The sequence below is a fragment of the Dendropsophus ebraccatus genome, chromosome 8, assembly GCF_027789765.1.
Source record: "Dendropsophus ebraccatus isolate aDenEbr1 chromosome 8, aDenEbr1.pat, whole genome shotgun sequence".
In the NCBI taxonomy this organism is placed as follows: Eukaryota; Metazoa; Chordata; class Amphibia; order Anura; family Hylidae; genus Dendropsophus; species Dendropsophus ebraccatus.
Window position 1 is genome coordinate 30980580 of NC_091461.1, and position 13737 is coordinate 30994316.

At 40.9% G+C, this 13737-nt stretch overlaps 1 protein-coding gene across 5 annotated transcripts in view; it reads right to left on the minus strand.

Annotated features, from left to right (window-relative positions):
• Positions 1 to 454: 454 nt before the first annotated feature.
• Positions 455 to 13737, minus strand: part of LGI1 (leucine rich glioma inactivated 1) — a 57513-nt gene continuing 44230 nt past the window's right edge. For all 5 annotated transcript variants that reach the window (XM_069978985.1, XM_069978983.1, XM_069978982.1 and 2 more), the window contains 4 exons: positions 11028 to 11099; positions 6570 to 6739; positions 1727 to 1891; positions 455 to 1642 (listed from right to left, as the gene is read on the minus strand). In XM_069978985.1, the coding sequence (XP_069835086.1) occupies positions 822 to 1642; positions 1727 to 1891; positions 6570 to 6739; positions 11028 to 11099 (1228 nt within the window). In that variant the 3' untranslated portion in view covers positions 455 to 821. The remainder of the gene's footprint in view (positions 1643 to 1726; positions 1892 to 6569; positions 6740 to 11027; positions 11100 to 13737) is intronic.

The window sequence follows — 13737 nt, forward strand, 5'->3', positions numbered from 1 at the left end:
TGCAGCTCTGTAACATTTAAAAAAAGGCCCAAATAGGATGAATAGAGTGGTGGCAGCACAAGCACGCCCTACATTTTTTACTTCATTCTGAAGATTGGCATTGGTCACAGCTGTCAGATCCACACCAATCCACATTGTACCCAGATTGTAAAACCCCTTTAAATAGAAATTTCAACTATATTAGAGCTTGCAAACAAAGAAAAGAGAGAAGTAGTGCAAGTTTAGGGCATATTCACATGTTCCATAGTGCGCTTGTAATTGCGCACCCACATTAATTTAAATGGCCCCAGTCATACCTTCCATGCGTGTTACAGGGATCACTGTTCTCTACTTAATAGGTCCATGCACTATGAAACGTGTGAATAAGGCCTTAGGGGAAGACAGTTAATGAACCCCTCTTCCAGAATCCCTCCCGAAAGGCAATGTAATGAATATGTAACATGGAAGACACAAAATGTAAACATTTTATTTGGCAGTTTTCTCTCCAACAGGTGAATAAATAAACAGAAAAGTAATATTCTTTATATATCTCTTTTCGGATGGACATATGCCATATGCACAAATATGTACAAACTGTTAATGGAAAGGCCAGTCAACTATCAAGGTTTTGTATGTTTGTTTGTTTGTTTTTTTAGAAAAAGTACAACTCTCAGAACCACTATACATGACAAATTAATAAAGGAGGAACAAGCAATGCTTCTGTTCTGGCCTTCCCAGCTTCTGAAGCCGGTCATCCAGAATAATGTCAAGAGATAGAGTTATCATGCATTTAGTTCATACTGTCCAGGTTAGAATGTCTTTAATGCATTAGATTTCAGTGGTCATGCACTCAGGTCAATTATAACATGTTCATATATTTGTGTAGCCCCCTTAAAACTTGAAGCAAACAGGAAGTCGTGTTTGTCTATGGAGACATGTGTGAAGGACCTGGGGGCTTGGATGTTTAACTCTTGAAACTTCACAAATTTTCCTTTTTCCGCATCCCAATGAAAAACCTGGGTGAAGGAATAATCACTGCCAAGGATAGCATATTTGTGGTTGTTGATCTCTAAAGGCTGAAAGACCATAGACCCACGAGAAGGCATCCTTTGGATATCTGAAATAATTGAGCCTCCTTCCCATTTGATAACCCTGGAATCCCCAATGAATCGAGTTAGGCAGAGGTAGACATCATCCTTAGCTGAAAAGTGTTTTACGGCATACACGTCCTCTGTGTCTGGTATCTCGGCGTGCTTTGAGAAGTTGTTGTACTTCTTGTTCCACTGGTAAATTATTGGCCGTTGCGAGCTGCTAGACAGAATGAGATGTGGCTTGTTGGCAATCTCAAGGTATTCCACATCTGTATCCCGATACCACATATGCACAGACTGGTGGGAGTAAAATCCATTTCCATTCCATTTGTAGATAGTTGTGCAACCAGCTTTCGAGCTATCAGCAACCACAAAATACCAGTTGTCATCTATCCTGAAAGTCTCAATGTCATTTGGTTTCCGAATCTTAATAACCTCAATGTCTTGAATCTTGATAAATTTGTTTGCAAAAATATCTCTCTTGTAAATGTGAGAGCCGCCAAACAGCTGGGCTACTATAACATAGAGCTGCTTCTCGATGACGATGGGTTTGCAGACCACGGTAGATGTGCCTACAATGACAGAAAGAACTCGGGTTAGAGACTAATGTTGAGCTCACATCGTATGTTTTCATCATGACTGGTCATCAGAGATACCTGTGATGTTATCGTAGTTCCTGAAAGACATTTCCACGTGGTCCCATTCCAAGAAGACACATTTGCCTGTAAACGGCTGAGCAATGACCACATACTCATCGTTCATATAGGTGAAGGTGTCCACAGACAGGGACTGATAGGGCAAGGATTTGTACAGGGCAAATTCTGTAAGACACAAAGGTTAATTATTGAGTTACTGAAAAAGTAAATGATCATCCAAAGTAATTCCAGTATTATATATGGTATTGTGTCCAGCACAACAACAATCCACTATGGCCCACACAAAGGTCCTTACAAATCATAGTGTAAATAACTCTAATGATCTAGAAAAACCTTATAGTTTATTGAGACAGGACACAGGAAAAGATAATTACTGACTTAGGGTAGTATTACACGGGACGATGAAGGCCCGATAATAATTGTAAACGAGCGCCGATCTGCTAGATCGGCGCTCGTTTACTGGGCCTATTACACGGCCCAATAATCATTTAACAAGGGCTGCAGGGACATTGTTACCGATGTCCTTGCAGCCCTTGTTTAAACTGTATACATTACCTGTCCATGATGCAGGGTTCCTCTTGCGCTGTGCTTCTCACCGGGTCCCACGCGCGCCAGCGTCAGAGCGGCCTGTCTGAGCTGACAGGCCGCTCAGCTAATCACTGGCCGTGGCGGTCCTGGCCTGTGATTGGCTGAGCGGCCTGTCAGCTCAGACAGGCCGCTCTGATGCTGGAGCGTGCGGGACCTGGTGAGAAGCACAGTGCAAGAGGAGCCCTGCAACATGGATAGGTAATGTATTCTTCTTTGCATATCGTCAGCAGCAGCCGCGCACCGCTATTACATGTAGCGATGTGCGGTCGGCGCCCAACAATTATAGGTCCAAACCTATATCAACGATCAGCCGTTGACAACGATCTTCGGCTGATTGTTGTCTTTATTACACGAAACGATAGACGTCCGGAATCGGCCTAACATTGAGTTCTAATATTAGGGGTGACATGGCATCAGCCAATAACCCCTTGTTTCTATAAGAATAGTCAATTTCAGTGATTTATATTTGGTTGCATTACATTTTTTTGACTGTATGACATACATAGATGCAAACATTTAAACGATTACAATCTCTTTATGTAGCGTCAGAAAGTTGAGCCACTTTCCCTTCTTGTAATGCTATCCTAACAGTGACCGAAAACATACAAGATAGAGGTATGGGGCACTTGAATAGCTACGAAACAGTGTAATAGTAATACGTTGTCTATATCCCCAATGAGTGATGGACTCTCATTCTCTGTTTCTCTGCTTTCTAGCTGTGGCTCTAGCCCTTTCTCTTTTCACTTTTGAGGGGTGGCATTCCCGGGTCCTTTTTGCTGCTCTTGCTACTGTGAAGCGTCTTCCTCACTTTCTCATATTCTCATATTGAAGATTGATATATGGGTATTGGGCTTCAGTCTGTCTTTTTCACATTTTCACTCCCCTACCAAAAATTATAACGAACAAAAGCTCACAGTTAAAATGCAAGGGCCTTAGCACAGGCCCCTTAGCAGTGGTGTGGTCTGCCTTTATGGTAGCTATGCCACTGCCCATTACAATGATTTAAAAACTTATTCCAGCAGAAAAAAAAGTACATGTTACTGGGCGTTAAGAAAAAATAAACGGGTAATACTTATCTACCCCAGTCCCCTGCAGCCCCCATTCCACCACTGCTCACTTTTCCTCCCTAATCTTAGGGCCCTATTACATGGGATGGTTAACGTGCGGAAAATAGTGATATTGTTCGAAATTAAACGATAATCGTTCTGTGTAATTGCTGGCAACGATTGAAAAATAGTTTGTATGTCGTTAATTGTTGATTAAGATCTGAACCTAAAATCATGGTTAATCGTTTGCTAATCATCTGCTGTAATTCCACATTCGTTCACTCAAGTTCCGCATTTGTTCACTAAGCATTCAGTGTAATTGCACATTGTCCATTGTTTTGATGGGATCAGATGGAGTAAACGATCATAGTAACGATCGCAGTAACAATCGTAGTAACGATTGTATCTAATGACTATTGTTCTGTGTAATATGGTGAACGATTTCAGGTTAACAATAAAAAATCTTGTTTGCGATCGTTTATCGCTAGTCGTTAATCGTTATTTGCACATTGAGTAAATGTCGCAGATAACTCCACACGGATTCCGTCGCTCGCCCTCCTGCGCTCCCACTTGAAGTTCAACCCGTCACATAGACTCACTTCTATGCTCGGTTGGATACTGTCCCATAACATAGGTGTACTATTAGTAAATCATAGGCGTCTTCCACTTTGTAAAGTTTGCTTCCAGTCTTGTGAAATTCCAGATTATCTTTCAGTTCTGTGCACACAGGTTCTGCATTATTAAAAGCTGGATCACATGAGTTTTATTGTATTTGTTCAATGGATGTTGGAACTGTAATGTGCTCACTAATGTACAAAACTGGCTCAGAAAGTGCTGAACAAAGATGAAAAACATAACAACTTGTTCACTAATGTTTGCTTTGGCTCCATGATCTTTTATCCGGCATGATAATGTGAATGTGATAGTATGAAAATCTTTATTCTGGCTAGTTAATATGACCACATATATTAGCTAAATCCCCAAAACATTTTTATCTGAGAGCATGTTCTCTGTAATCTAGCCTAGAGCTAAACCTTAAAAGACTGGACAAGACGGTGAAGCTGTCTTGGTCAGAAGATACAGTGGTGTGAAGAAATGCCCCTTGCCGTGGCACAATCCTTGTGCATTGGTGGAGCAAAAAAAAAAAACAATAGATCCACATTGCAAAATACTAATATTTTCATTACAGCACTGTGTCATTACTGGACTGTTCCCCAGACATCACTGGGTCTACTAATCCTATCCTATTACTTTTCTTCGGTCATTACCTCTGTGCTGCTCTGTCACTGTGTTTATTATTCCTAAACTGTGACATCACTGCTTGTACACTGACATCACTATGTCTAGTGTTAATAAACTGTGACATCACTGCTTTTATTTTTCCTGCACTGTGACATCACTGTATTTATTCTGCACAAGCCAAAAAGACAGAAATGGCTGCATATCGCACCCATGGTTAACACGAAAACTTGTTTAACTACATTTAAAAACCAACATCAGAAGTTAGTATATAATTTGATCAAACCATATTGCCTCATGTACCAACATGCAGGTCTCTGATACACATGAGTCCCTAACCAAAAAACATCACTGTGCCAGTCAGTGAACACAATCCCCGCAAAGCGTGCGCAAGCAGAGAAGAGGGGCCAAGGAATGGCCCTGCAACCCCAATGTCACAGGACCAAACCCCTAAGGCCCCCCCCCCCCCGAACCCCGCAGGCACCGCCGGCGGAGAATGTGGACGCCAAGCGACACAATTGTGAACAAGCTCTTACCTCTCTCCATTGCTCCTACACTAGAAGTTCCTAGCACATCGCACCCATGGTTGACACGAAAGCTTGTTCAGCTACATTTAAAAACCAACATCAGAAGTTAGTATATAATTTGATCAAACCATATTGGCTCATGTACCAACATGCAGGTCTCTGATACACGAGTCCCTAACCAAAAAATATCACTGTGCCGGTCAGTGAACACAGTCACAGCAAAGCGTGCGCAAGCGTGCAGGAGCAATGGAAAGAGGTAAGAGCTTGTTCACACTTGTGTTGCTTGGCATCCTCATTCTCTATTGGCGGTGCTTGCGAGGTTCAGGGGGCCCCTTAGGGGTTTGGTCCTGTGACATTGGGGTTGCAGGGCCATTCTTTGTCCCCTATGCTTGCGCACGCTTTGCGGGGATTGTGTTCACTGACCCGCACAGTGATATTTTTTGGTTAGGGACTCGTGTATCAGAGACCTGCACGTTGGTACATGAGGCAATATGGTTTGATCAAATTATACAGTAACTTCTGATGTTGGTTTTTAAATGTAGCTGAATAAGCTTTCATGTCAACCATAGGTGCAATGTGCAGCCATTTCTGTTTTTTTGGCATGTGCATACTGTATTTATTCTACAAGTACTGTGACAATACTGTATTTATTCTACATGTACTGTGACATCACTGTATTTATTCTACATGTACTGTGACATCACTGTATTTATTCTACATGTACTGTGACATCACTGTATTTATTCTACATGTACTGTGCCATCACTCTGTTTATTCTACATGTACTGTGACATCACTCTGTTTATTCTACATGTACTGTGACATCACTCTGTTTATTCTACATGTACTGTGCCATCACTCTGTTTATTCTACATGTACTGTGACATCACTGTATTTATTCTACATGTACTGTGACATCACTGTATTTATTCTACATGTACTGTGACATCCCTGTATTTATTCTACATGTACTGTTCCATCACTCTGTTTATTCTACATGTACTGTGACATCACTCTGTTTATTCTACATGTACTGTGCCATCACTCTGTTTATTCTACATGTACTGTGACATCACTGTATTTATTCTACATGTACTGTGACATCACTGTATTTATTCTACATGTACTGTGGCATCACTGTATTTATTCTACATGTACTGTGACATCACTGTATTTATTCTACATGTACTGTGCCATCACTCTGTTTATTCTACATGTACTGTGACATCACTGTATTTATTCTACATGTACTGTGACATCACTGTATTTATTCTACATGTACTTAGACATCACTCCATGGGGAGTAGTATGAATATATTTTGTACATTCTTCTGGGGTTTCATTTAGCTCAATCTTAGTTTTTACAAATAAAAAAATAATTAACAAGATAAAGAGCTTTAAAAAACACACATCACTGTTATAGTTACCCCCAGTTATAGTTACCTGTAGTTATGCAGTCAAAATCTTTAGCAGAAAGGCTGTTGATTTTGCGCCCTTTATATTCGGGAGGGCTTTCACAATAAATCTGCTCGACTGTTGCGTTGGTTTTATCGAGCCATTCTACCAGCCATTTCAATTTACAGTCACAATGAAAGGAGTTGCCCCTAAGGTCTCTACAAAATATAAAAAGGAAATAGCATAAAGATTGCAGGTAATAGAAAAAAAGAAAAAACATAGAATAAAATCTCAGCATTCCTAATGATGTCTACAGAAGGAAAAGAGGTAAACGCATTGGAAGGCTCAGTGGCTTAAAGGGGCATCCTACGTGTAAACTGTACAGCACAGGTGTCAAATATCCCAGCCCTCCAGCTGTTGCAAAACTACAATTCCCATCATGCCTGGACAGCCAAAGCTCTGCCGGTCAATGAGGGTCCCTTGCTCCCCAAGTCAATGGAGGAACAGTGCACATGCTGTACTGCTGCTCCAGTTATCTTTGAAAGTCCAATAGCGAGTGAACAGATCCCAAGATATATAGGTGAGACCAGATCAGTGGGTGTCCCGAAAATTGTCCCAGCCAAAGCAGCTATGAGATTCAACAACATACATTTACTGGAGCAGGTGCAGAGCATTGCTGCTTTACCTCAAGGTAGCTGCACACATTTGCTGGGCTGGGTGCACAGTCTATCTCACTGCTTAGTTTACAGAAGCAGGGACTCCTATCTTTGACAGGAGACCCTGCTCCTGCAATTCAACCAAAATAAACAACAAAAGTAGTACTTTTTTGTGTGTGTGTGTGTGTGTAAATTTAGAGCCTTTTTTTTTGGTGATATGATTAGATCAGGTATGCTAGCCATAGGGCACCTCTTTTGAGGTTCTTAAAGGGGGTTGTTCACCCAAGCAAATTTTCTTTCAAATCAACTGGTGCCAGAAAGTGCCAGAGATTGGTAATTTACTTCTATTAAATAAATCTAAAGTCTTCCAGTCCTTATCAGCTTCTGTATGTCCTGCAGGAAGTGGTGTATTCTGTCCAGTCTGGAGAGCAAGGGAGTTTTTCTATTGGGATTTTCTACTGCTCTGGACAATTCCTGACATGGACAGAGGTGGCAGCAGAGAACATTGAGAGAGAATACACCACATCCTGTAGGACTTACATCAGCTGTTAAGTACTGGAAGACTGAAGATTTTTTGATAGAAGTAAATTACAAATCTCTGGCACTTTCTGGCTACAGTTGATTTGAAAATAAATAAATACAAACATTTGGGGTGAACAACCCCTTTAAGAAAACTCCTGAAGTCTACCAGTAATTATGGGACATACCTGTAAATGAGCATAGTCTCTCCTTTAGTGTAATTGAAATAGCTGTATAGTGATATTCCCTCCACCCCTGAAGGCTGGAGCGGAGCATTCATTTCCCTTCAATGCTAATATTTATCCCATAACAATTTTCCCTATGTGAATTGCTCTGCCAGGAACTCTCCAGACATGTAATTAATAAGGGATTTCCATTAAACAAGTCGAAAGAAAACTGTTTATGGGGAACACAAAAGGGTAACTTGATATTCCAAATCGTCTGGTGATTATGGGTAATGTCGAAAGAACATAGGATTTTCCGGCACAAAACATTTCCAAATCCCAGCCTAACACCGGGGCTACACCGGGACTATCTGTATCACTACTAAATGATTTTAACTATTGAGTGCCCGCTGTGTTGTAATCTTTGGATAGCAGCTATAGCTCCATAGTTAAAATGAATTAGTACTGCTACAAAAAGTTGAGAGGTAGCCTTAGCCTTAAAGGGCTACTCTGGAGAAAAAAATATATATATTTTTTTTAAACCGCTGCCCGAAAGTTATACAGATTTGTATATTATTTCTATTTAAAAACCTCAAGTCCTCCAGTACTTATCAGCTGCTGTATGTCTGGCAGGAAGTGGTGTATTCTTTCAAGTTTGACACAGTACTGAAAGATTTGATTATTTTTTTTTAAAATAGAAGTAATTTATAAATTGCTGGCACCAGTTGATATAAAAACATTTTTTCTCCGGAGAACCCCTTTAATAGAGACAATATAGCACCTAATACACAATGCAGAAGTCTGAACAAAGTATTACTGTCAGTTCACATGTCAGAAACTCAGTCAAGGTCTTGGTGCTGAGACTCCAACTGCTTGGGAGAAGCGTACAGCTATGCCCTTCACTCCCCGGCTTACTGCATAATTCGTAGCAGCAGCTATAGACTATCCAGCATCCCCATGCCCATCTGTTAATGTAAAAAAAACAAAGCAATGTGCCTGATGGTATATTCACTTTAAGGGGGAGATTTATCAAACATGGTGTAAGGTGAAACTGGCTCAGTTGCCCCTAGCAACCAATCAGATTCCACCTTTCATTTTCCAAAGAGTCTGTGAGGAATGAAAAGTGGAATCTGATTGGTTGCTAGGGGCAACTGAGCCAGTTTCACTTTACACCATGTTTGATAAATCTCCCTCTAAATGTCTAAACATATGCTGAATTTACACGAAGCGATAATTCGATCATTTAACGATTTTGAAGCAACGATTTGGTTTTTATAATGATCAGAGTTTAGACGAATAAATCATTAGAAAAATCGTTACAAAATTCGTAAGAAAAATCGTTATTGCGATCTTTTTTAAGATCGCTTAAGCCCATCTTTCACATAGGGTGAATCTTTGAAAGACTGTTTACACGAAGCGATCAGCGAATTTTTAGCGAACGATGAACGACGATTTGAGAACATGTTGAAAGATCAAAATGATTGATTTTTCGCTCGTCGCTTGATCGCTTGCTGTGTTTACATTGAGCGATTATCGCTCAAATGCGATCGTTATTGCGAAAATTTGAACGATAATCGTTCTACGTAAACGCAGCATTAGTTGTGAGCAAAATTTGCCTTGGCAGCATTTCACCAATGGTTCATTTTTTTTTATAAAGAACCCTAAGATTTGCAGAGACTGGATTGCTGGAACGTGGATCCATCATTTTGCCTCAACCATCATTATCTGGGTTAGAAATCCATTTTCTAATAGGAACTAGGAAGTAATAACGTTAGTAAAGCGAATTTCATGTAGCCATAGAGACTAGACGCGTGTCACAGAAGGGTCCCTCGAGTACTTGTTGCTTCCTAGCCCCCGACCACAGACAGTTCCCAAGGAAATAAACACTACACGTATCTCCACACTATAGTAACCATAGTAATCCCTCGTTTAGTTATCATTTGGTCATTGAGACTGATTCGTAGAATGAAGGAGATATAGCTTACTAATGTTCACTTACTGATTCCAGGAGAACCTGACTGCTTGGGTCCAGTATAAATCAATGGTGCTTGATTTATACAAAACTGGTGTCAGATGTTGTAAATGCAGATATAGGAAAAGTGCAGCAAGTGACACTCAGACGTTCGATTCGCCGACTGTAAGGAGTTTTTCGACTGCAGTGGCAAGGGCCCACCTACTATAATTCCTAGCATGCTTTGGCTGTTCAGGTATGATGGGAATTGTAGTTTTGCAACAGCTGGAGGGCCGCAGGTTTGACACCTGTGGCATACAGGATACAAGGTGGGCTTGTCGGCTCTTTCAGCTCTTCAGGTACTGCAGGTCTATCTGATATACTGATATGTCTCAGTAGTGGTCTACCTGATATATAGTGGGGTCCTCTACTCTACTGTCGAAGAGCCACACATCACATTGATAGGATGGGTCAGGGGGTAGCAATTTCACCATATAGGCTATGTGCACACTTCGTAAGAGAGCGGCCGTTCCGTGACCCGCCCATGTCACGGAACAGCCGGTCTCTGAAAAGATCATCCCGGCTGGTACTGCAGTACCGGCCGGATAATTTTTTTCAGCCACTGGGTTCTTATGCGGGCGCATCCGTGCGCACTCACATCAGAACTCCCCACAGCACACTATGGAGCGAACGGCAGTGTACACTGACAGGGTTTTCTGCGGCCACTATTCAATGAATAGCAGCGGCAGAAAACTGACATGTCAGTTGTTTGCGGCACCACAAAGGAACTCGGACGGAGCGTATACTATGTGTATACGCTCCGGACGGGATTCCACAGACAGCAAGGTATCGTATTTTTTCGTATTAACCGCAGCCGTTGTTGCAATCACCAACAACGGCTGTAGTTTTACGAAAAAATACATAGTGGGAACATAGCCATATAGTTAACATCTTTCAGGAACTGTTCTTGATTTCGCCAAACCACAGACATAGAAAAAGACCGTGTATACAGACATGTACAAATGCATGTACATATCCAAAACTTTAGGATAAGAAATATGCCTAATGTTTATTCTGAGGAAGGTTGATAATATATTTATCTACAAAGATATATATATATATACTTGCATACATCCATACAGATAAGCATATATACATATATCATGTACACTTTTGAATACATCATTTATAAGATAAGCTTTCTCTCTTGTCTTACACGTTTGTTAGGGAGTCCAACCCTTTGAAGACATCTTTTGGAAGAGACTGCAGGTTATTATTGGCCAGGCTCCTGTAATACAAACAGAATGACAGATGTAAGGAAAGGTCACACACTCAGAAATACAGGTCACATTACTACTGACATGAGGAATCGGATCTGACTATAAGCGTAATATAACACATTTCCTATTAAATATGCATCACCTTAATAAGAACCAAAGATACTGAGAGAGTATTGGAACTTTATGATGAAGTTTGAACGTCAAGATGTATGATAGTATTATTCTATCTACAGATGGTGCCTTTGAGGGTGGAACCATTGAGGGAAGAGCCCTTGATAGTCACAAAACAGTAAGACCAGCACATTCTATACTATTGTATTTTCTCAAATATTCAGGTAGTAGTGTCACCTTGTATGAATGTAACCATTAAGCATTTGTGTTTCACATGAGAACGGCAACCATGACAAATACTATATGTAAAATTGGGTTAGGCACAACATTGAACAGCATTGGTCTGCAACTGCAAAAGTGTAAACCCCATGTTACAGTTACAGTTATGATGGTCCATCAGCGGGTACTACACTCTGATGGAATTGGCTTACTGCAGCAAAGTTTTCATTGAAGTACATGGGAGATGTGCTGCACTAATCTGTTGCCAATACTACACAATGAACAGATCTGAGGCGTCTGACAAGTTATTGTGTATAGGCCTGAACTGGGGCTGTGTAGAATAACTGATTAGTGGGGATGCTGGACATTGACACCTCACTGATCAAACCATTTGTGATATGTGTTCGCTTAGTGCATGATGATGATGATGATGGATGGGGAGGGGCACAGACCACCATTAAATGGACTCTGTTACCAGGTTTATGCAGCCTTACCTTAAGGTTAACCTTAAGGTTAGCATTAAGTAGTGACAGAGCAGCTGAACAGAATGATGTGTCACTTACTGTACATTATTCTGTGCAGCTGATTCAGAGATATCCTCCTGAACAACATGGACAATAAGTAGTCCTCTCCATTATGAGCATGAGCCCAGTAGTCCTGGATATTCATGAGAAGCGGAAAACACTGCCTACTAGCTGCTGATTGGCAGTTATCTATCCATGCTGCCTATAGGCAGTCAATTATAAATCATCAGCTGGAGGGCGGGGGGAGGGGTGTGGCAAGAATCCTATTCTCCTGCATATTAGGAGAATGGCTGGACAGAATTATGTAAGCAATACACCGATGTGTTCTGCATTTCTGTCACTAGTTTATGCTGCTCTCATTTAAGTCAGCATAAACCAAGTGACAGATTCTTTTTAATGTGTTACTGAATAATTGGTAGTATAAAATATATATAAATAGTCAGTGTCGGTGCAGATTTTTACCCTACTTCACTTAAAGGGGTTATCCAGGATTAGGAAAACATGGCCGCTTTTCTCCAGAAGCACTAACTGCTCTGTCAACAGTTTTGGTGTCACAGCTCAGTTCCATTAACGTGAATGCCAAGGAATTACAATAACACACAACCTGGGGACAGGGGTGGTGCTGTATTTAAGTAATTTAGCTTTTTCTAATCCTGAATTACCCTTTTAAACAACATTACCAATATCATTTCCATGTCTGCACAGGTAAGGGCTGTATCATTCAGCAGCCAGGAAGGAGCTTTAGGTATTTAGCCGGTGGAATGTCTAATCTGAGTATTAGTCAGAAGAGGTGAAAAGCCTCCACCGCAAACAGTAATCATAGTCTAAATGTGCCCGGCTCTTCTGCTGCGCCATATTTTCTTACTATATAGTGAGACTGTGGACATTGCCAGCCAGAGCTGCTATTAATACAGCACACGTTAATGTCTGTAAGGTTATCCTAGGTCTCAGACCGCAGATAGATATCTATCAGAGAATGGCACAGTTCCTAGACGGGAACCTGGGCACCGGCCTGAAAGCGGTGTCATTAATAGATCTATGATATTTATGCAAATGAGATAAAAATCTAAATCTATGTTTTAGCCAGCAGGGGGAGCTAACACATTTATACATTAGTATCTAATAGTGAAATAATGTAAGATGTGGGTCACTGCTGCAAAGGGGTCTAGCGTGCTATAAATCACTGGGGCTTTATACCATTCTGATGGCAGTTTCTGTCCTCTTTTAACTATAATGCATCCCCTTACAGTGCCACCATAACCCTTTAAGAGGCGTCTGCAGTGACCTCATATTAGCTGTGGACAATAGCTTTATAAATGCCCCTTAAAGGGAGCAGACATGACATACCAACTTTTTCTACACAAACAGAGGTGGTGATCCCTGAAGCACACGGCCTGACTGCACTGAAGACATACAGATTTAGATTTAGATTGTGAGCCCTATTGGGGACAGGGAGCAATAATTGGCAAAAAAAAAAAAACGATGTGAAGTGCTGCGGAATCTGTGTGCGCTATACAAATAAAAGAATTATTATTATTATTATTATTATTTATTCAAAAGTAACACTTTGGTTGCTGTTTCATTCTGCATTTTTAGGCAAGACAGTAACCTTAACAAAATAGCAGCAAAAGTCATTTGTTGTGCGAGTGCCCATTTAAATCAGCAGGGGAGGTTGTATACTAAATTGGCCACTAGGTGTCTCACTTACTGGAAAACTGCAGTCAAGGCTCCATTGCAGAAGCTATTTGGTCTTTAGTAGAGATGAGCGAACTGTTCAGACTTTTGGTCCGAA